This window comes from Drosophila subobscura, chromosome J (genome assembly GCF_008121235.1).
Source record: "Drosophila subobscura isolate 14011-0131.10 chromosome J, UCBerk_Dsub_1.0, whole genome shotgun sequence".
Lineage (NCBI taxonomy): Eukaryota > Metazoa > Arthropoda > Insecta > Diptera > Drosophilidae > Drosophila > Drosophila subobscura.
The window spans coordinates 18,825,715-18,847,355 of record NC_048532.1 but is presented as its reverse complement, the minus strand read 5'-3'; the positions used below and the strand labels follow the sequence as shown (position 1 = coordinate 18,847,355).

Sequence of the window (21,641 nt, the reverse complement as noted above, 5' to 3'; positions counted from 1 at the left end):
TATCACATCTCTAGCTGGCAGCTGTTTTTTCTTACCGCGCGCTGTTTTCCCCGTCCCCGAACCACATTTTTCTTTATTATTATATTTTAATCTGCTTGTTTGTTTAATAGTTTAACATAAATTAAGTACAAAATGCTTTGTAGACTAGTTGCCAACAGGAATTTGAGTGCCAAATGTGCTGGCAATTTTAAGGTAAGCAGCCACACGCCACCCACGAGAAAAAAACACCACACCAAGGAACAGTTATGTAGATCTGCTGGAAAACATATAAACTGGATTAAAAAACAGTCATTTATCTTTATGCCGCTTGTATAAAGTGAGCAATTATGCCAACAATTATCATATCAACAGGTGAAAACCAGTTTATGAAAGTGAAAAAGAAAAAATCAACAAAATCAACAGGTGCACAATTTGAAAACTCATAAACAAGCACAGTGAAATATTCTATGGACATACGATTCTAAGGCATAACTGTGGTTTTGTCCGCCAGTAGAAATGTTCACTGTACATTTTGATTTAGTAGAGGGCTTGCCAGCCAAGTCCCCTGATAAGCGCTATTTTGATAGACCCACGCGAACAGCCCACTTGATGGCACGCGGCCCCCAACGACCTCCCCCTGGAATCAACAATTTAATATTAGAAATGGGCAAACTTACGTAACATTTTGCACAAACAACACACGCACACACACACGCACGCACCCTCGTACACACACAAACGAGATCCAATCATAAGCAAACGACAAACCACTATGCTAATGCCCCACAAACGTTCCCCTACAATCTGCACGTTTCCAGATTATTGCCTGCTACTCCACGTCGGGAAAGAAGCCAAATGGTAAGGTCTACGAGTCGGCCATCGATGCAGTGGCGGATGTTCAGGATGGGGCCAAGATACTGTTTGGTGGCTTTGGCATCTGCGGCATTCCAGAGAAGATGATTGCTGCACTGAAGCAGAAGGGCGTCAAGAACATCACCGCAGTGTCCAACAATGGAGGTAAGTGGTGCCAGTACCCATATTATATCTTCTTAATACGAATCCCCTCTCTCCCTTTAAGGTGTGGATGACTGCGGCCTGGGTGTGCTGATTAAGCAGAAGCAACTGAGTAAACTGATCGGCTCGTATGTGGGCGAGAACAAGGAGCTGGTGCGTCAATATTTGGCCGGAGAGCTGGCCATGGAACTGACGCCACAGGGCACGCTGGCGGAGAAGATTCGTGCGGGTGGTGCTGGCATACCCGCCTTCTACACGCCCACTGGCTATGCCACTTTGGTCCAAGAGGGCGGTGCACCCGTCAAGTACTCGAAAGATGGCAAGGTGGAGATTTCCAGTGAGGCAAAACCGGTGAAGGAATTCAACGGACGCAACTACGTGATGGAGGAGTCGATCTTTGCTGACTTTGCCTTTGTCAAGGCCCAGAAGGCGGATCCCCTGGGCAATCTGGTGTTCAATAAGGCTGCCAGGAACTTCAATGCACCCATGTGCCGTGCCGCAAAGATAACCGTGGCCGAGGTGGAGGAGCTGGTGCCCGTCGGCGCACTCTCGCCCGACGAGATCCATGTACCCGGCATCTATGTGAAGCGAATCTTCAGGGGCACCGACTACAACAAGCGCGTGGAGCGTCTGAGGCTCACCGAGCCACAGGATCCCAGCAAACCAGCTGCTCCCGCTAGTCCCGGACAGGCGCTGCGCGAACGCATCGCCCGTCGTGTGGCCCTGGAGTTCCGTGATGGCATGTACGCCAATCTGGGCATTGGCATGCCCGTCCTCTCCTCCAACTACATACCCAAGGGCATGAACGTGCTGCTGCAGTCGGAGAATGGCATTTTGGGTCTGGGTCCATTCCCCACCAAGGACCAAGTCGATCCAGATCTGATTAATGCCGGCAAGGAGAGCGTCACTGTGGTGCCCGGCGCCTCCTACTTTGGCTCCGATGACAGCTTTGCCATGATTCGTGGCGGACATGTGGACATAACCATTCTGGGTGCCATGGAGGTCTCTGCCACCGGTGATCTAGCCAACTGGATGATTCCTGTAAGACAAACAAATTATTCCCACAGATTATTCTCACTAAAAATGTATCTCTTTGTTGTGGTTCCAGGGCAAACTGGTCAAGGGCATGGGTGGTGCCATGGATTTGGTAGCTGCACCCGGCACCAAGGTAATCATCACAATGGAGCACAATGCCCGCGATGGTTCACCCAAGATTTTGGACACTTGTTCGCTGCCTTTGACCGGCAAGGGTGTCATTGATCTGATCATTTCGGAGAAGGCCGTTTTCGAGGTGGAAAAGGGCGTAGGTCTCACCCTGATTGAGGTGGCCGAGGGCTATACCGTCGATGATATTATCGCCTGCACTGGGGCCAAGTTCACCGTCTCTCCGAATGTCAAGACAATGGGACAGATTGCGGTTTAATAATTCCCAGATGGTGCTTCAGAGGCGGTTTGGTGGTGGGGTTGAACGTACTTGAGTGATATTTTAGTGCATTTATTTTGTGTTGATCGTGTGACAATAAACGTTTCTGTTATTAAAATAATTTAAATTAACTTTGAAAAACATTAAATATAGCGTTTTTTGATGCCAAATCTTGGTACATCGTTCGTGGGCGTTGGCGTGTTCGTGTGCTTGTCTCTGCGGCAGCTATCCCATGGCCTTGGATATGTTCTTCAGTGTGGCCGAGCGATGGGCGGCGCGCATCTGTTTGTTCAATATGTCAAAGATGCGATTGTACTTGCTGTCGGACTCGGTGCGACAGATGGCGCAGAACTGTGACGAGAGCACATGCATGGGACTGCGGAAGTAGAGACTCTTCTGCATGGTGAGGCCATTCTTGTGGTGCGACATCATGTGCAGGAAGATCTCAATAACAGCCATCAGCGCGCCAATAAAGAAGTTGTAGCAGAAGAGTGTCGGCACCAGGAACAGCAGATAATGCTGACGCTCGTAACCCAAGATGATATTCTGCAAAACGAAATGCAATTGGTTAGTGGAGGGAATCTCTGCAGTTTGGAGTGAGTCTCTTCTGCTGCTTACGCTGCTCACACCATCCATGTGGCAGTAGTCCTCGCGCTCATAGCCTGGCGTCGTTTTCTTCGGCATCTTGGGTGCACCATGCTGCACGGTTATGTCCAGATCCCCTTGATATTTGTTTGTCATCAAGTCGTCCATCTCGTCGCACAGGGTGCCGCGGAGGCAGTGCTTCGGCACATGGAAATTATGATGCTTGCGATAGCGCACCTTCATCTGGCCGTGCACGGGCTCGCCGGTCTCTCCATCGTAGGCGGGCTGTGTCACACGGGCCGAATCCGTGTAGAAGTACTCCAACTCTCCGGTTTCGCTATTCTGCAAGCGAAAAAATCAGATAAGAGAGCTCGATAAGAGTACAACTTAAGAGAGCTTGGAAGCCACCAAAAACCACATTCATGTGGCGTGATACCCCAATGTCTCGAGGCTGAATAATCAAAAATTAGCAATTCAGATTTATGGAACTCCTCTAACATGAAAGTTGATCGCCTTTTCGGGGCAAGTGTACATACACCAAGAAGATCTGCTTCAGCTCAGCTGATCAAAACAAACATTTAAGAGTAGGGTATGCCAATTTCGTGGCGGAAGAGCGACCAACGAAGAGTTGGTGCGCATATTTCAGTGTTTTCGTTGTTTATTAAATGTTATCTACACACACTGCCAAATATTACAAAAATAAACCCGAAAATAGATTCCATAAATCTATGCTGATAAGAGAGAGCGGGAGAGAGAGAGGTGTGTGTTGTGTTGTGTTTTGTGGTCGCCCACGTAGCGGATTTGTGGAGTTTGTGACTGTGAATCACCTGCGTAGAAGCCTTAGATAATTTGCACCATGCCAACTGCTAGCCGTTTGCTCTTACCACCAGCATGCTGTCTGCTCTACTAAACAGAACCCACAGAAACCCAACAAGAACCGCTTCTCTCTACCTCGCATATGTCTTATCAGTATGCTGCTCTGACCATTGTGTTTGTGTGTTTTGTAGGCGATCGACAGACGGTTGGCGCTTATCATAAAAGAGTCTATAGACGCTGACTTATCTCTGGACGGACAGGCCAGGACAGGCTGCGCTAGAAGATACGCCTATTAACGGGCAATTAAGACGGTCACAACGGACAGCAGAAAATTGTAAATTACCCATGCAATTACAGCGTTCTCTCTTGTTGGATTCATAAATTATGGGTTGCATAAGCAATGAGGAGGAGTAGCGGGCGTTGGGGGGAGGGCTAGCCAACTGGTTTGCGTGCCAAATGCGATTTGATCGTAATAAAAATAATACAAATTGATCTAAACAATAATATACACTACGGGCATGGGGCATGGGGAGTGGAGGCATTCGCATGCCATCCGATGCATCTGATAGGAAAATGAAACTGGAATTTAATCACATTTCAGATTACACGTGCGGCGGAATGCATTAAGCGTCTTCTAAGCGAGCAAAACTGATCTTTAGGAATAATAATGAATGGATTAATGGGATAGCACACAGATCGGTAGAACTATTTCAAGCATGGAAAAAGCCGAAGGGCACAGAGAATTTATTTTTGCTGGAGCGAAAGTTTTAAGGCATAGAAACTGGGTGCCAAGAGCTTGTCCATTTGGGATTTAAATTACAGGAATTTAGTTGGTTTTTCTTACAGTAAACTAGTTAAAAACACCTATTTAATAGAGTAACTAAAATTCCACCATATGGAACCCACAAATATCTGTTAATATACACTAATTACACTCAATCTACATGCAAATTTTGCAACTTTATGGCTCTATTTCAATCATCCTCTGTTGATCTTGGGGCGAATAAAAAGTGATCTAATCAAAAACAAAAAACTACAAAAATATAATTAAGGTTCTCTCAAGTGCAAGGCAAAAACAATTTTCGAGTATTGTGGGAATCCAAAGTGGAGATAGAAAGCGACGCATGGGGTGGCATATATGGGTAGCACAACCGGTAGCACACTTGATTGGAGTACAACTGTACAGGTGTCTGTACACTTGAGATATGTACAGTGTAGACACGGACACCTTTTCTATCAGGAATGTACAATGTAAGGCCTTTTAGCCAATGGAAGAGCAAGAGACTGTAATGATAGATAAGCGAAATGGAAATCGAAATGGAATTAAAGCAAAACAAGGACAGTCGCTGGCACCCAATCAATCTACAGTTGATAATCTATGGGGGGGGGCTACACTACACCATATATTATGCCCATGTCTAGCATTATAGTAGTTATTTTTGTTGGTTAGTCACAGTTGGTTTCGCACATGGGAGTGTAATTAACTGAGATTGCTTTTTACTTTTGTTGTTGTTATTGTTTTTTGTGTCTGGGGCGGCTTTTAATGAGTTTGGGTTCAGTTTTAGATTCAATTTAAACGTAATTACAAACGGAATAGTTTCCACTCTATGCCCCTTCTCTTTCCTTTCCCCTCGCTCAGTGTAGAAACAGATGAAGATCATCTCCATGTTCCATCAGAGGCATATGGCCAGACAGCCTCAGCCTCAGCCTCCTCTTCCACTTACACTCACAGAGATTGTCGCCCTCTCTCTTTTGCACTCACCGTAATGGAATATCCCATCGCTGCCTGACACCAAAGCGCTTTTTTCACTGTTATGTTTGCAAGTGGCTTTGTTTTTATTTAACTTTAGATATCCAGGCCCTTAAGGTATTATGTACCACAAAACAACACATATACGCAACTATGGTATAGATGTGCCTGTGGATTTTCACTTTGCTGATAATTTATGCCAACGCAAACAGGGAAAAACTGAATTTGTTGTGGAAAATTTTAAAACCGGTTAACTTCGGTTGGTGGCTGCTGTTCTGCTCACATTTGTTTTGGTACTCGAGATCTAAGTCTTTCGGGGAATAGTAATTAAATAAGCAACTAACACTAGCACACTATTTAAGGCGTTCAGTTGTCGTTTTTCGTTAGTTTAAGATTATTTATTTTTTTTAAGCTTTTTTGTTGGCAGCAGTGTGACTCAGTGTGACCGCGAACTTATCGATAAAATGTATCGCCAGACCCTTAGAAATATACCTTCTCATTTTCAAAATATACCAAAAATACACTGATGCAAATCATATATATAACTTTTGAGGCCATTTAGCCCTCAAAAAATAATTTTATTCGATTATGCAAAATTATCCACTCTCCTTTATTGGATTGCTTATATAAATTATTTAAGTTCCAGAAACCTTTTTGGATTATTTCTTACATGTTAATTACCTACACGGTTACTCCCCACTTGCTACATATTAACTACATGTTTATGTAGCCAAGACTTTGGACCCGACTAAGCTCTGAGCGTAATGGTTCTTGTCACCGCTAATGCTTTTTTCAAATAAAAATCAAAATGAAAACAAAAAGTCGCAACGTATTTTGTTAATTAATTATTGTTGAACTGTCTGGCGGGGGTTCAAAAACGAACCCAAAACTGGTTAAGGCTTTCATTCTGGTTTACTTTTGTTTGCTTTTTGGTTCCCCCCCCAAAAAAAATAACACAAAATGCACATAGTATTTGGCGAGTTGTCGTTTTGGCAACGACTTCTCTGCCTTCCGCCCCTGAAACGTTTCTGATCTTGCTTGGGTTGCTTATTATCGTATAGCCGTAATTATCTTTTTTAAAGATTATCAACATGTTTTGTGTCGTGAACGAGAGGTTTTCGAGCCGCTTCGACGGGGATCCAAAATTTAGTATCCGCCCGGTCGGCCCAGCACTCGGTTCTCGCCTGAAGAAGATCTCTCTCTCCATACCTCTAAGCGCAAGCAGGAAATCGCAATCGCAACCTACCAGTTGTTGTCTTTTATAGAGTGTTTATCGTTGTGTGATAAAAGATTTATACGATCCAGCTCAAATAGTAGCTTTATCAAATATTCGTCAGCTACTCTCGGGCAGGCCACACATCACCCATCACGATGCAGTGAGTCTCCATTATCATAAAGAGCAAGATAATCTTAGCTAACTGAAATGATGAGTTCCAGATCCGATCAAGATCTGAGCTAAATCTCAGTTTATATCCCCTAATGGTTTGGGTAGTTTTTCTTTGATTTTTGTATCTGAAGTGCCCGCTCTTGGGGGTATTATTGACGCTTGACGATTGTTATTGTGGGGTGCTGGCATAAACACTTATCAATCAATCAAATCGCTGCACAAACAAGTTCTGATTGCTCTTTATGATAGGACTGATATAAAAACTGTGGCCATCGTAACTGGGGAGTCAGCGGTCCCAACGAAACCCACAACGAATGCCAGCAACGATGATTACGATCCGCATCTGAATCGGAATGTGAAGAATCCCACAACGTAAGTGGAGTGTTTTTATTTTGTTTCCATGGAATATTTTCTTGAGGCTACTGTGCCGCTTATCTTGCCCTAGAAACTGGCAGACTTTCGCCCACTTCCTGAAGGCCTCGGTGGGCACTGGGGTGCTGGCCATGCCCAGTGCCTTCTCCCATGCGGGCTATGTGAATGGCACGATCCTCACACTCATTATAGGACTGCTGGCGCTGTATTGTCTGCACATATTGGTGGGTACATCTTTCCTTTGATTGTCCAGCTGTCTTATAAGCCTTTTCCCTTTGCAGATCAACTGCATGTACATCCTGTGCAAGCGCCAGAAGGTGCCGTATGTCAGCTTCTCGGAGGCCATGAATTTGGGCCTCAAACAGGGTCCACCCGGGCTGCGCTGCCTGGCACCCATTGCCATGTGAGTGCATCCAAGCCTTTGCTGGCATAAATCCTTACCTTTAATCCCATCTCTGGCAGCCCCTTTGTGGATGGCTTTTTGGCCTTCTATCACTTTGGCATCTGCTGTGTCTATGTGGTGTTCATTGCGGAGAGCATTAAGCAGCTGGTGGACGAGTATCTGGTGGTGTGGGACATTCGTCTGCACATGTGCCTGCTGATTGTGCCCCTCCTGTTGATCTACAGCATTAAGAATTTGCAGGTGTTGGCTCCGTTCTCCAGTGCTGCCAATTTGCTGCTGCTTGTGGGTGAGTCATCGCCACACCCAAAGGGGTTTTGCTCAACACTGTTACCTGTTATCCTTTTTCCTTTCTGCTCAGGTTTTGGCATCATTTTGTATTACATTTTTGATGACTTGCCGCCGCTGAGTGAGCGCGAGGCTTTTGTGTCCTACACGGAGCTGCCCACCTTCTTTGGCACCGTGCTCTTCGCTCTGGAGGCTGTGGGCGTGGTCGGTTATCAGACATTACTTTATGACAATTCTTTTTTTATTCATTGCTTTCTTCTGTTTTTCCACAGATCCTTGCCATTGAGGAGAACATGGCCACGCCTGGAGACTTTGTGAAGCCCTGCGGCATCATGAACTGGGGCATGTCCATTGTCCTGGGTCTCTATGTGCTCTTGGGCTTCTTTGGCTATTGGAAATATGGCAATGAGTCGCTTGGCAGCATAACCCTTAACATTCCACAGTCGGATATGTGAGCTTTTCGCAGTTATTTATAGAATTTTCAGCTGAATTTATCTTTATTTATTGGCAGACCCGCTCAGGTGGTTAAGATCTTCTTTGCCATCACCACTTGGATATCGTATGCATTGCAGGGTTATGTCACAGCTCACATATTGTGGGGCAAGTATCTGAGTAAGCGCATCAAGAACATCAAAAGGCATTCGCTCTACGAACTGATATTCCGTGCTGTCATTGTGCTGCTGACATGTGAGTTGGGGGACTTCCCTTTTCGATTTACTCTGACTTTAACTCCTTCTTTTGTTGCTCCTGCAGTTGCCTGTGCCATTGCCATACCGGATCTATCGGTCTTCCTGTCGCTCGTGGGCTCCTTTTGCCTCTCCATTCTGGGCCTCATCTTTCCCGCCTTGCTGCAGATCTGCGTCCAGTACGAGCAGGGCTATGGCCCGTTGCGCATTAAATTAATTATTAATATTCTGTTGCTATGTTTCGGCATCTGTGGTGGCGTCGTGGGCACCTATGTGAGCATTCTGGAGATCATTGCGGTGTACAAATAAACTCAGAAACACACACACAAACACACACACCAATTTGATTGAGTTGTGTGGCAAAGGCCCTGGGGCATGGGTTTGCTTTGGTTTGGTTTGTGTTTTCCGTGTGCAAACACTGCAATGTTGCACTGTTGCTGCACAGCACACACACAGTCTTGAACAGTCGCACACACACAAACACAGCAAGTTGGTTTATGGCCAACAGAATCAAGAGCTGCCAAAGTAGACCAAATATTTTTAATTTTAATTAAAAGCTAAGCCACACGGTGGAGGCTGCTGCACGCGCAACAAAGGGAATGCACACGCGTGCAACCAGAAGGATGGGGGCGGGGTAGAGGGTAAGGGGCCACTGGGAAGATGGTCAACGCTGCAACGAACTGTAATTAAATGCAACCGCAATTAACACAAAAGCGCCGCAGGTCAGCAAGCCAGACACAGGACTCGGATGAGGACTTTCCTCCGCTGCCAAACCCCCTTTACCCCCTCCCTTTACTGCCACACCTTTTCCGCTACCCCGGCTACTGCTGCTCCCCCCGCTCTCTCCTCTCTCTATATCTCTGCTGCACCTCTGCTGGCATCCTCTTGCATTTTATTTACAATGTTTGGCGTTCAGCAGGTAACTGACAACATTTCTGCCCTCAGGCTGCCACCTCAACGCCCACTTGCAGTCCAGCCCTGCCCCCCTGTTTCAGCTCATTTCCTCACTGCCTTCGCTTCTTGTTGTTGTTGTTGTTGTTGCTGTCCTGTGTGAAGGCCACAGAGAGAACGCCGGACTGAGCCACAATGACCGCCGGGGCCGGCCCCTAAGAAGCCGACGATGAAGCCAAATGGACAAATGCCGGCATGCCAGAGCGAGGTGCGAGGCAGGAGTTTTGCAAGGACTTAAACACTTAATGCAACTGAAAATTTGTCTATCTAAAATTTGGAATATTCTCCACGAACATAGATGAGCTGTGGCTCATACAAGAGCTACACGAAATCAGAATTCCTCCAGCAACCCTCGCTGTTGTCTGCTGGCTCCATTTTGCCCGCTCTCAGGGCCAGGGAATGTGTTGAAATGTCGTTTGCTTTGTACGTTTAATTACTCTTTTGACGGAAATAACACAACATTCGTGAACTATTTCGAAATTGGCAGCAGCACACACCCACAGAGCGAAAAGCGAACATCCAAAAGAAGGGAAGAGGTTAAAGGAAAAAGAGAGAAAGGTATGCGAAAAAAGAAGATAAAGGTTAGCGAACAGGAAGGCATAAAACACGAAAGAAATATGTAGAAAGCGCGACAGAAAGAGGAGAGAAAAAAGCGAGAAATTGGCAGCAAAATTGGAGTAACAAAAAAAAGGGGAAAAAATTCAGCAGAAAGTCCTCGCGGAAACTGAAGACTCCTCGGGAGGCAGAGAAATTGAAACCGAAAAAAAAGAAAACACTCAGAAACAGGACAGGCCAAAATCGATGCCCAAGACGAAGTCAAAGTCAAAGCCAATGCCGTGTAAGAGTATCCCATGGATGCGCCTCAGTTACAGTTTCCATCTTGAATTTCCGCAGCTTTTAGTCACCCTTCATCAAATCGCTTCGCTCTGAGGCAGCAACGAGGCAAATTAAATGACAAGTTTTTACTCTTTTTACTCTTGTGCGACGCTTTTATTTATATTTATTTCTTTTCACTATTGACTGGGAGCAGGAGCAGCAGCAGAACGATTTTAATTATATTTGTGCAGGCAGGCAGGGCAGGACAGGGCAGGGCAGGGCAGGACTCTGGGCAGGCTGCTTTTAGTGCTTCCGGTCAGTTGATTCCGGAACCAGTAGGCCCCTGCTCCGCCTCCTCCCTTTGGGGCTTAGGGCAATTGAATTACGCACAATTCCAGCTCCATCCACAGGTAGCAGTCAGGCGTGGATCGACTGGGGCCAGCGCTATTGAGAACACTCCAAATGCGTAAAAGTTAATTAGGGAATGTCATGAATAAATTTCCCCCTCATCAAATGGAGTAATTTCATCATCATCCATGTGGCTGGGCTGCAGGTACTTCCAGTAATTTTACGAGTATTTCTCTCCTTATTTCCCTCTTTATTTTACATTTAAATTACACAATTTCTCTCATAATTGCTTGCCAATTTTTCATTTGATTTTTTGTCTAAATTTTTTAGCGATTTTCTGTTGGATTATAAACTTCCATATTGAAAGTGTTTTTATCTTGTTTTGGGTTTATTTTCGGGTTTAATTTTGTGTAGTTTTGTGGTGTGTTTTTTTATTTTTGTTGCAGCTTAAATACTGTTTAATTGTCGATGTGTTTTCAGTTGGAATAAATTATTTTTGCTGTGGCTTGGGTTTTGTTTGGTTTGGTTTTTGGGTTTTCCGCTTGACTCGGCCGCTGTTTTTGCTTTGTATTTTTTGCGCATAAAATAGATGATATTAAATGTGTGTTTCAAATGGGATATAAAGAGGAGTGAGTTACATTTGCTTACTATTATTTTAATGGTTTGGAAAGTAGGTGCATATCCACCTGTAATCTGTGTATTTTTTCAGTCATTCATTTGGCTGAAAAAACAACTTTTTAAATTACTTTATTACTTTGTTTGGCTGCACATTGACTGATTCCATTATTCATAATATTTCCAGCTGCTTCAAGCTTATTTATTTGTAGCCACACGCTTCAGCGGCTACCCTTATTTATCCCATTTAATGTATTCAAAAATTGCCAGCAAAAACTAGACGCTTCCCCATAAATATTTCCGCACTGCCCACAAGTTTTTTGCATCCTTTTTAGTTTTGCCGCCACATTTTCCACTCGAAATTGAGCGGCAGCTTATCACGCACACAGCGACACGTATGCTGCCCCATCCATGTGTGTGTGTGTGTGATTTGCACTGCTTAATTTGGGGCACAAATGACTCATTTTTATTCATTCAACTAATTTTTTGGGGGGGCTCAACGGAGAAGAGATTTCATGCTGCTGGCAATTTGTAGCAGGCAATCGCAAGCAGCTCTCTCCCCTCTCTTTCACTTGCAGCATCTCTATGATTCGCGCTCTCTCACTCTCTGTCTCTGTCTGTGTTGGTGTGTTTACCGCAGCAAAATGATTTATTTTACGCTACGCTAAACACACACGCACCCGCACCCGCACCCGCACCCGCACCTCTAGAAACAACAACAAAATGCGGCTGGGAGGGGCTTTGGATGCTTGTTAGATGATGGCAGGGAGAGGGAGCGAGCGAGTGTGCTGTTTGTGGCTGCAAGAGTGTGTAGGGCAGGGGTAGTGGCAAATGGAGTGTGTGGGGGCAGAGGCAGGCCAGCTAGCTGCAGAGGCAACAATAGCGACAAGCGACAAGCGACGCATTGTTACTGCGGCTGAAGCTTTACGCTTCGGTTTCTGCACTGAGGTTTCGCTTCCTATTTATTTAAGCCCAACACAAACATTTTGTACAATTTTCATGCAGCCATCAGCACCTAAAGAGTGGGCGGCAGTGGGCCCGCTGCCACATTGAGTAGCAACATTTGCTATGAATAAATAACGAACGAGCGAACGAATGAATGAATGAATGAATGCATGCATGAGAGTAGCAAACGAATGAATGGACGAATGACGATGTGTCTCAACGGGTTCTCATGTGATTTATGCTTTGAATACATGAAACTATAATAAGCAGAGACAAACTAGAGAGGGTTAAGCTGGAAGAGCAGCAGCAGGTAGAGGTTCCAGGGAGAACAGCAGCAGAGAGGGAGTGCCAGCAGCGGTAAGAGCTCGAAGGATAGAGCTGAAAGAATCCTTCCCCAAGGGATCTATCCCCATTGATTGGCCGCTAATGGGGTGGTCTGGTACCTGCAGAAAGAGCATTCCCTTGGGAGTTTGCTAAAAATAAAACACAACGACAGCAGCAACAAACAAAAAGGGATCATTGTTATGTGTGCCACATGGCGTATGTGTGATATGGCTGGCAACAGCTGCCCCACAGCGGCGCTCTCTCTGTCTGTCTGTCTGGCTCCGGCACTGGGGTTTTTGTCTTGTTTCAGGGCCGTTGCAGGTGCGTTAAACATTTATGAGCGCAGATTTTACACAGCGAGGGAGTGGAGAGGGAGTGGAGAGGGAGCGGGTTAGCCACACAGAAATGATTATGAATACACCCTCATGCAGCATGCATAATTCATCATATTAAAGTGACCCCATTGCGTATACGCAATAAGCATACGTGCCACACGTGGCAGCGGGCCACCGGCTGCTTGCGCTTTATGGGGCTGTTAAGGCAGCCCCTCCCCCCCAGACCTGAGGGAATGTCATTTAAGAGTTGAAGCACACAAATCAATCATTAATGGAGCTGTGCAGGAAATGCGTTTACGCTGACCTTCGAGCTGGTTTCATAGTTGCTTCATTTAAGGCTTTCAATAGTTGATTGACTGTCTTTATTCGGCACTTAAACACACAACAAACTGTGGGGGCCTGACGGTCTGCAGAGCGTTCTTGGTGTTGCTGTAGCTAGAGCTCCTCCTGCAGCTGGTTTGCTCCTCACTCCAGTCTCCTAGCTGCTGCTTCCTCTACTGCTCTCTTTGCTGCTTCTCCCTCAAACCTCACTTAATAATCGCTTTTAGGACTTCTTGCCCAGACGATTCATTCGCACTGCTGCCGACACCTTGTCGTACTTGATGCCGTGCTCGGTCTTGGGCTTACGATATGGCACGTTGCCTTCAAACTTCAGTCGCTCAAATTTGGGCACAGCGTTATTGGAATCTTCTTTTGGCTCCTTTTCCTTGCATTTTGCATCTTTTGTTTGACGTTTTGCCGGCACTCCTTTGAGTTCTTGCGGCATCATCGACTGTTCCTCGCTTTTTGCTTCCTTTAGTAGTTTCTCTTCTTGATTGGCTTCTTGCAGCTGTCGTATTAATGACTGGCGATGAGGTACGGGGTAGCTGTACACGACGATCTGGCTGGCGTTAGCCTCCGGCTCCTCCGTGTACTTGTTGCCATTGTCCTGCTGATCCGTGGCGAAACTGTTGCCAGTGTACTGCGGGTCAATGCTTGCGTAGGTCCTCAGGAGTAGCTGCGATGCTGTAGAGACGGGAATGAGGGTCCCCCTTTGGTAATTTTATAGCAAAGTTCCGCTTACGCGACGGCCGCTTGGCGACGACCCGACAGAGCCCCACGGCAGACAAATTTAAGAATTTTTTCAACATTACGGAAAATTTATAAGGAAACACAAATATTTAAATGTTAGAAAATTTACTACACGTCCAAAAATGGAGCGAACAACTGAACGCTTGAAGCAACACTGAAAAATGGATCCTGAAAATTTGTGAAAGAAAATCTAAAATCAAAAGTTGCTGCGATTGTTTGCCGAAACCTGTAATTGACTGAACAAAACTGTTCACTTATTTGGCAGCACATTGAAGGGCTAGTAACTAAAAGAGGTAGTAGATTGTCGTTGAGTGATATGCCAAGCATCAGCAGCCGCCCCAGAGCCGATGCCAGAGCCATAATTTATGCCGCATGTTTGCCATAACTCAATGGCGGCGCGAGCTGAGAATTTCCACAGCGAAAAAGAGAGAGAGAAGGAAAGCTGAGACTGTGAATTGCGAGAACATTGCGGGACCTTCAACTGGTTGTGCGACACGGCGCCTGATGAAGCTCTCAATCGATAAATAGGATTTCTGCTGTGGCTTCAGCTTCATTCTTTGCTGCTGTGTTGCTGCCCCCATGCCTGTCCCTGGCCCTGGCCCTGCCATTACCACTGGGTGCTGCGCTTTTTCTTTTATTTCTGTCGCCGATTGAGCGAACAATTGCGAGGAGAGATGCTGTGCCAAGATGAATTGCCTGCAATTGTGCGCATTGCCAGCCATTTGTTAGCCAACACGAACAAGAAACAGAACGTGGGAATATCCATGAAAGCCAAGCTTTGGATGCCCTTCGGGGCATGAGAAATGTGAACTTGAATGGGAAGAGGAGCAGCGTGTGTCTTCTGCCAGCTAAATGGCTCCGACTCTGACTTTTCTTCTGCTATTTTCAGTTCCTCTTTCCCACCGAGAGAGGGTATACAAACAGCCAGTGCAGGTGTAAGAAAGTCAGCGGCCAACATCAACAACCATAGCAGATTTCCAAGTCAAGTCGACTTTAGAGCCGGGCTTTAGAGTCCCCTCCCTCGTTCCCCAAATCCCAGCCGATAAGGGGCCAAAAGCATTTGACAATGGCCTTAGAGGATTTCCACCGCCAAAAGACAAATCGCTGCATGTGTGAGTGGCCCTTTTGGCCCTTTTTGGGGTTGCAGCCATTAATAATTATGGTTATGGGCACTTTTTTTTCGTTGGGGTGCGGGACAGCAGTGCAAATGTTAATGGGCTTTCGGGTGCCTGGTTCAAATCGATTTTCATGGTTTATCCCGCTTTGCTTTGGCCATCTTTTGGCGCTGTAAATTTGGCAAAATACACACACAAATATGAGAGAGAGAGAGAGAAGGAGATGGAGAGTGTGGGAAAGCAAAGAGAAGGCAGAAATGTGACCACTAATTAGCCAAAAAACATTGTCATAGCTTTTGGCATGCATATGCTGGGGCATAAATAAACTAAAGCAAAATACACTTACATAATGCACACACACACACACACACACTCATATATATTTTATTGCCTTTTGGATGGGAATTAACCCCCACTTAACCCCACTAAGCCCAACGCATATTATTTCCAATGCCCAGAGGCAGTTTGCCCCGCACGCGCCGCATGTGTAATTCATTAGTGGAGCAGCCTGCCCCCACACACACAAATGGCGTTAATTTGTGTCAGTGGGTTAAGCCAGCGATTAGAGTGTTAATGGAAAATATCTGTGAGTAATCGCTGGAGCTAAAAGACGCATTCGATTTAGCTCATTAAAAGTGCAGAAAGTATTTGTAAATGCAGCACCAAAAAGTAGGCAAACATCCAACAGTTCAAACTCGGTCGGAAGTTGACTTTAAACTTAAAAAAAAATACATATAAAAAATGCACAAAATGTGCCTAAAATGTATGTTTTTTTTGTACATTTATTTCCCTTTTTTTTGCCATAATTTCTCTTTATGCTGTTGCTCATTTTTCGCTCAGTGCATGGACACAATGTAAATGCAGAAAATCTATCCATCAAATTGGAAATCACGCCATGCAAATAACATTTGCTGCCATCAATAATGTGAGTGTGTGTGTGTGTGGCACTCGCATTTCAATGTTGCACACAAAATGTGCAATGCCAAATGGGGATTGCCAGGCATAATTACTGTTTAGAGTTCTCTCCATTTTTGCCCTTTTCTTTTGTGTCTTCTAATTACAAATGAACACTTGGCCGGCCCATAGAAAGTTGGATTAAACCCAAAAGCCAATTAATGCCGCCAGCGTTGGATTATATTTACACAGAAAAATGCCCTTAAAGTTGGAGCTTGAATTGCTTATTGTATTGCACATTAAAAGTACGCCTAAATCCCTTTTCAATCAATTTGAAACTGCTCTTTCCTCGCTTCAGCTTTTAATTAATTTAGTGTGAAATTATTTGCGGAATTTATGCCCCACGCCCAAATCGTGCCGAAAACATGCTAAAATAAATTATGAAATATTGTTTATTTTTAGCCAAACGCATGCTTATGTGTGTGTGTGTGGCCACGCTAATTAAATAAAATTATGCAATTGTTTTTACATTTTGCGGCTGTCCAAACAGCGACACCGATCGCCCAAAATTATTTTTAATGCGATTTTATGCTGCTGTGTGGGGGAAAAGCCAAACATATTGGCAAATAAATGTATATGTGTGTGTGTGTGAGATGTGTGTGTGTGTGTGTGTGTGAGTGGCAGCAAAAAGCCAATGAAGTGTGCTGAATTATTTGGCCAAGCGAATTGTCCAAATGGGCCATGATAAACTCTCGCATTTTATTGCAGGTCGCTCCCCAATCAACCATAGATATCTATGAGGAATCTATGGCACACAGCACTGCCCTGGCACTCACTCTCTCTCTTAACAAATAAGCATTTCCCTTTTGGTAATTCAGTTTTGGCATAAAGCCAAAGATAAATGGCAAATTCCAAATGCCAACAGAAATATAACCAAGCGGGAAGGTCAACGCAGAGAGACACACACAAACACAGAGACAGAGAGAGAGAGAGAGAGTGAGAGTCAGGGAGAGGGAGAGGGCGAGTATAACAAATCTTTTGCTAGTTTCTACGCCACTCCCATTTCGCGACGGCGGAGCATGTCCTGTGCTTTAGCTGGACCTCCTCGAGTAGGTCGGATTTATGTGCGCTCATGTCACTGCACACAAAAAGTTAAACAGCGCGCAACGGAAGTGCGACAACAGCCAGAGATACAGTCGGAAAAGAGGCAACGAAAAAAAATACAGCAGCAGCAACAGCGGGGAACGGGAACGGGACCCCCCACCCGGAACAATCAGGAAACTCGCCTCAGCTTCTGGCAACTGGCAACTGGCAATTTCTATGCGATGCTCAAGCTGAAATTCTCTCATTATCGTGAATCAAACTGCTACTAGGAATAAAGTTCACATTAGGCGCGGGGCAGGGGCAAGTAATGAAAGATTTTTAGTGCCAAATAATGGCACAGAGTTGCACTAATAAAGGCAGGTAGCAGGTCGCGTGGGAGTGGAATTATTGGGGGTATTTGCCCTGCAGCTAGCAAACGTGTGAAATAATTATTTCATAAATCACAAATTCCTTTTTGGAGCTTCAAAAATAATGCTAACAAATGCCGGACTCCAAGTGATTTCTGGGACAAATTCTAATCACAATAAAAACTGAGAAATAATTGATGCTTAGAGCGGAATGCCAGTTGTGTCTTTTGGGTGCGCCAAACCCATTATCTCCCCTTTTTATTAAGTGTGTCAACTAGTTTTATTTCGCCTGAAGCCAGGCAGGAGGCAGCACAGGCAGCAGAGACAACCGAGGAGGCAGCAACAGAGGAGGCAGCAGACAAAAAAGAGTCCTAGAACTGCTTCAATACCTGATCCCCTGCCCAACAGAGCGTATGTGAAATGAAAATAAAAATATAAAAAAAGCAAGCAAAAATGAATGGAAAATTTGCCAACATTTTCACTGAATTTGCAGTGTAGTTTTGTTGCTGCTGTTGTTGTTTGTTGTTTCTAGAGCCAACTTCCGTTGCCTGTTGACATATTTCCACTTCATTGGAGGCAACAGAGTCAAATGAAGAGGACAACAGGACACGAGACAGACAGCCGCGAGGCCCAACAGACACCAGGGGACTCATTCAGGTGTGCCGGCGGTGGGTGGGGCAGGGAGTAGGAGGCCAGCAATGAAGATACACCCAAGGGCCAGGCTCGCACTAACGACAAATATTTGACACATGGCAGCAGCAGCAGCAGCGGAGGAGCAGCAGCAGCAGCAGCGGAGGAGGAGCAGCAGCAGCGGTGGAGTAGTCGGACTGCCAGCAGCCGTTGGGTCCTCCGCACTAAAATATGCGAGGCATGTGCCAGGATATGCGTGTGGTGTGCAAAAAAGGAACCTCCGACACACATCCTAATTTCCTTGCCCCAAACACTTCCTTTTCTGGCTACTGCCTCTCCCCTTTCCTCTTCAATTACTGCACTCTGCGCCTTCGCCTTTTTGTCATTCATTCTTTCCCCCTTTTCTTGTTCTCTTAATTCTTGTTTCCCTTTTTCTCTTAATTCTTGTTACTTGTGTTGTTCACATTTTAATTTGTGTCAAATTGTTGCTAAAATGCAAAACGCATTGTTCCTCCGGAGACATCCATTTCGCAGACAGCCAGCCAGCCCATGCCCATGCCCCATGTCCGTGTCCGTGTCCTTTGCACGCTCTCTCCTTAGTTGCTCTGCTTCTTCATCTGTCTCTCTTTTGGTTTGCTTCTTTCACCATCTACGACGCCACGCTTCTGCCACCTCTTGTTGCCTTGTTAACACACTTTTGTGCTTTTGTTTTCATGTGTGTGTGCATGCCCGCTACTCGAAGTGCAATATACCCTACTAATACACCCTGTAAAAGGTTTTAGATCTAGGGAAACGGGTTGGGTTTTTTCATGCAGGAGCTATGGGAGATATAATCTTTGGAGTGGATTGACGTCTGAACAAACACGCAGCTGGTAAAGCGTTTTATTTTCAACACAAAATACTATTTCAGCGACTGATTGCTCCTACGGCAGCTTTATCACAATTCAAAGCAGTCACATATTGATTTATGTTAGAATTTGTGTATTTTTTAGTCCGTAAAAATTAGTTTTCAGACAAGTTGTGGCACATTTTCCAGTAATACAAAATAAATGCTTTTTCGACCGATTGTTCAATCGATTTAAACACAATTTTAACACACTGCAAGATTGGTCGTTGGGATTATCTTTCGACAAAAAGTGCACAAAATGTTATGCCCAATAATAATTCTTAGAAATTCTCATGCCCTCATGCAGGGTATGCAAAAAAAGTGGTGGAGTCCAAGAAAGGAACAATAACAATGCGGGTTAAGCAGTGCCTGAGTGGAAGGGGGCGGTGTAACGGGAGAAAGTGTGCTGCAAGCAGGGCAGGGACCAGGGAGCGGGTGTTGCTGCTGCTGTTGCAGTGTGTCTCCATGTTGCAAAAGCACAACAATAAAATGTTGTTACAAATTCATTACCGAAGGCGTTAAATTTGACACAGTTTTGCATGAAACAAAACGAACTGGGCAAAAGAAGGGAGTGCAAAGAGTGTGAGCGAAATGGGGGTGAAGAGCATAAATAAGGGGACAGGGAAAACAGTGGCACAGAACATGCAACAAAAGCAGCAGCACTGAGAGGAAGCAGAGGCACTGAGACTCCGAGGACAGATGGAGACATGCTGATAGGGCGGAGGGAGTGCCGGCAGTGCCAGTGCCACGGGAAATGCAGCAATTAAATTCCTTTTTATTCTCACTTCAATTCAATGGAACCTTTTGTTCCGTATTGCAAAAAGGTCAAAGCTGATTCTGCATAACTGGGTTGGGGCGTATTACCAATTGAGGAATGGGGTTAAGAATTTTCCATGGAATGCAAGGCGACTTTTGCAACAATTGTTGCAGCAGTTGGTTGAGGGAATCAACATATTTATGTGCATATGTAAGTGTGGGTTTTTGTTAAGAGATTGATTAATTAGGGTACATTTACATTATAATCTACATACATAATACATACATACATATGTACATTACACGTAGGATTGTGGAGAAAAATATTCGCAGGCCTTTTAGACAGCAAAATGAAAGTAAATGCTGGATTAAGATTAGGGATTAATAAGCGATTGTATTTATAATTTTTTTAGATTAACTCCAGGAACTTGTGGGAATAAATGGGGGCATGAATGCTCTATGTAAGATCGAGATAATTAATATACATAAATACATATAATTTTTATCTACTTACTTTTATTTAATGTGCCCCATTCCCCTCCTTCCATTTGAAATTCCTCCATTGACAGATTTCCCACTGTTTATATATTTTGTAGCCCTTTTACATCATTCTTTATACTCCACAGATTTGTGTGAATATTTTGCATTATTTATTGTGAATTGCGCACCCACACAAAGATACATTTTATAACTTGGAAAGTCGAAGACGGCGGCGATGGCGTTAACAGAAAAGGATTATTATCTGCTGACATCTCAGCTAACACGATTCCCTTGGCACTTTGCATCTAAATCGAAATTACAGGCACACACGCATGCATGAGCACGTGTGAGAGAGGGAGATAGAAAGAGAGAGAGAGGGAGTGAGAGAGCGAATGCCTGAGCACACATAAAGTATGCAGAGGGCGTCACTTCCGCTTACTGTTCATTGCTCTGCCCCCTGAAACTCCACCCACGCACTCAACGACTGTTTCTGCTTCGATTATAAACATAATTTATTGTTCAACCATCATTTGCCTTCCCCCCTGCCACCCCTCCTTGTTGTGCTTTTGTTGCTGAGTGGTGGCAGCTTAACCTTGGGCTTTCATTTGTTGCGACTTCCGTTTGGCTTCGGGGGCAATATTTACCAGAGGAATTACCTTAATTTGTAATTTCCTTTATAATTTTTGGTAAATTTCCTGTCCTTGCAATGGGGGAAATTTAATGGCCTTCAATTAGCGTTGAGTTGGCAGCGCCGTCCGATATCGATTGTGCTGACATTGATCGAGATTTGAATATTCAAAAGGGAAGCTGCAGAATTTTAGTTTTAAATTGACCAACAACTAATTGGGAGTAGCAACTAATCGACAGTTGCATATTCAAAATGGGCAGCTGGTTACTCTCCTTCTCAAGTGTTTGGTCAACTGTGAAAATTACTTGTGGCGGAACATGAAGGAGAACAAAAGAGGAGGGTGGCAAGAGGCAAGGAGGCGATGCGATTCGAATTCTATTCCGCATTTAACCTTTGGCAGCCATTACCAACTGGCCAAGCCACCAAATGGACAATATCGATTGACCCCGTTTCCGTTTTCGATTGCAATTCGTTTCAGTTTCATGCACTTTGCACCCAGGCACACCTCCAGCCTCCAGCCACCAGCTTCAGCTTCTGCTCCCTCTTGTGTGGCTGCCAAGTGAGCAAAGAAAACATAATTTACTTCCGCCTGAATGGATTGACTTTGAATTTCATTTAGCACCCAGGAGCACCAGGATACACACGCCTTCTGCCTCCCTTGCTGCTGATATTTTCCAGCCAGCTGCTGACCATGCT

General features: G+C 44.9%; 4 protein-coding genes across 6 annotated transcripts; 2 read left to right on the top strand and 2 right to left on the bottom strand.

Annotated features, from left to right (window-relative positions):
- Positions 1-34: 34 nt before the first annotated feature.
- LOC117894365 (succinyl-CoA:3-ketoacid-coenzyme A transferase, mitochondrial) lies at positions 35-20,022 on the top strand. 2 transcript variants are annotated; one of them, XM_034801364.1, is made up of 6 exons: positions 35-192; positions 798-996; positions 1,058-2,034; positions 2,102-2,441; positions 7,840-7,848; positions 20,012-20,022. In XM_034801364.1, the coding sequence occupies exons 1-4, from the start codon at positions 133-135 to the stop codon at positions 2,414-2,416; spliced, it is 1,551 nt and encodes a 516-aa protein (XP_034657255.1). In that variant the 5' UTR covers positions 35-132; the 3' UTR covers positions 2,417-2,441; positions 7,840-7,848; positions 20,012-20,022. The 2 variants fall into 2 exon arrangements, with proteins under 2 accessions (XP_034657255.1, XP_034657254.1); XM_034801363.1 differs by lacking the exons at positions 7,840-7,848; positions 20,012-20,022 and having other exon boundaries at positions 2,102-2,530.
- Positions 2,473-5,995, bottom strand: LOC117894375. Of its 2 annotated transcripts, none has more exons than XM_034801379.1 (3): positions 5,580-5,995; positions 3,035-3,343; positions 2,473-2,962 (listed from the first exon to the last, which is right to left on the bottom strand). In XM_034801379.1, the coding sequence occupies exons 1-3, from the start codon at positions 5,595-5,597 to the stop codon at positions 2,642-2,644; spliced, it is 648 nt and encodes a 215-aa protein (XP_034657270.1). In that variant the 5' UTR covers positions 5,598-5,995; the 3' UTR covers positions 2,473-2,641. The 2 variants fall into 2 exon arrangements, with proteins under 2 accessions (XP_034657270.1, XP_034657271.1); XM_034801380.1 differs by lacking the exon at positions 5,580-5,995 and adding an exon at positions 3,886-3,915.
- LOC117894369 (proton-coupled amino acid transporter-like protein CG1139) lies at positions 6,733-9,030 on the top strand. Its single transcript, XM_034801371.1, has 9 exons — positions 6,733-6,943; positions 7,204-7,326; positions 7,400-7,550; positions 7,608-7,729; positions 7,789-8,015; positions 8,088-8,218; positions 8,287-8,465; positions 8,526-8,701; positions 8,768-9,030. Exons 1-9 carry the CDS (start codon positions 6,939-6,941, stop codon positions 9,007-9,009), a joined length of 1,356 nt encoding a protein of 451 aa, XP_034657262.1. The 5' UTR covers positions 6,733-6,938; the 3' UTR covers positions 9,010-9,030.
- Positions 13,397-14,257, bottom strand: LOC117894377. Its single transcript, XM_034801382.1, has 2 exons — positions 14,098-14,257; positions 13,397-14,039 (listed from the first exon to the last, which is right to left on the bottom strand). Exons 1-2 carry the CDS (start codon positions 14,162-14,164, stop codon positions 13,579-13,581), a joined length of 528 nt encoding a protein of 175 aa, XP_034657273.1. The 5' UTR covers positions 14,165-14,257; the 3' UTR covers positions 13,397-13,578.
- Positions 20,023-21,641: the final 1,619 nt, after the last annotated feature.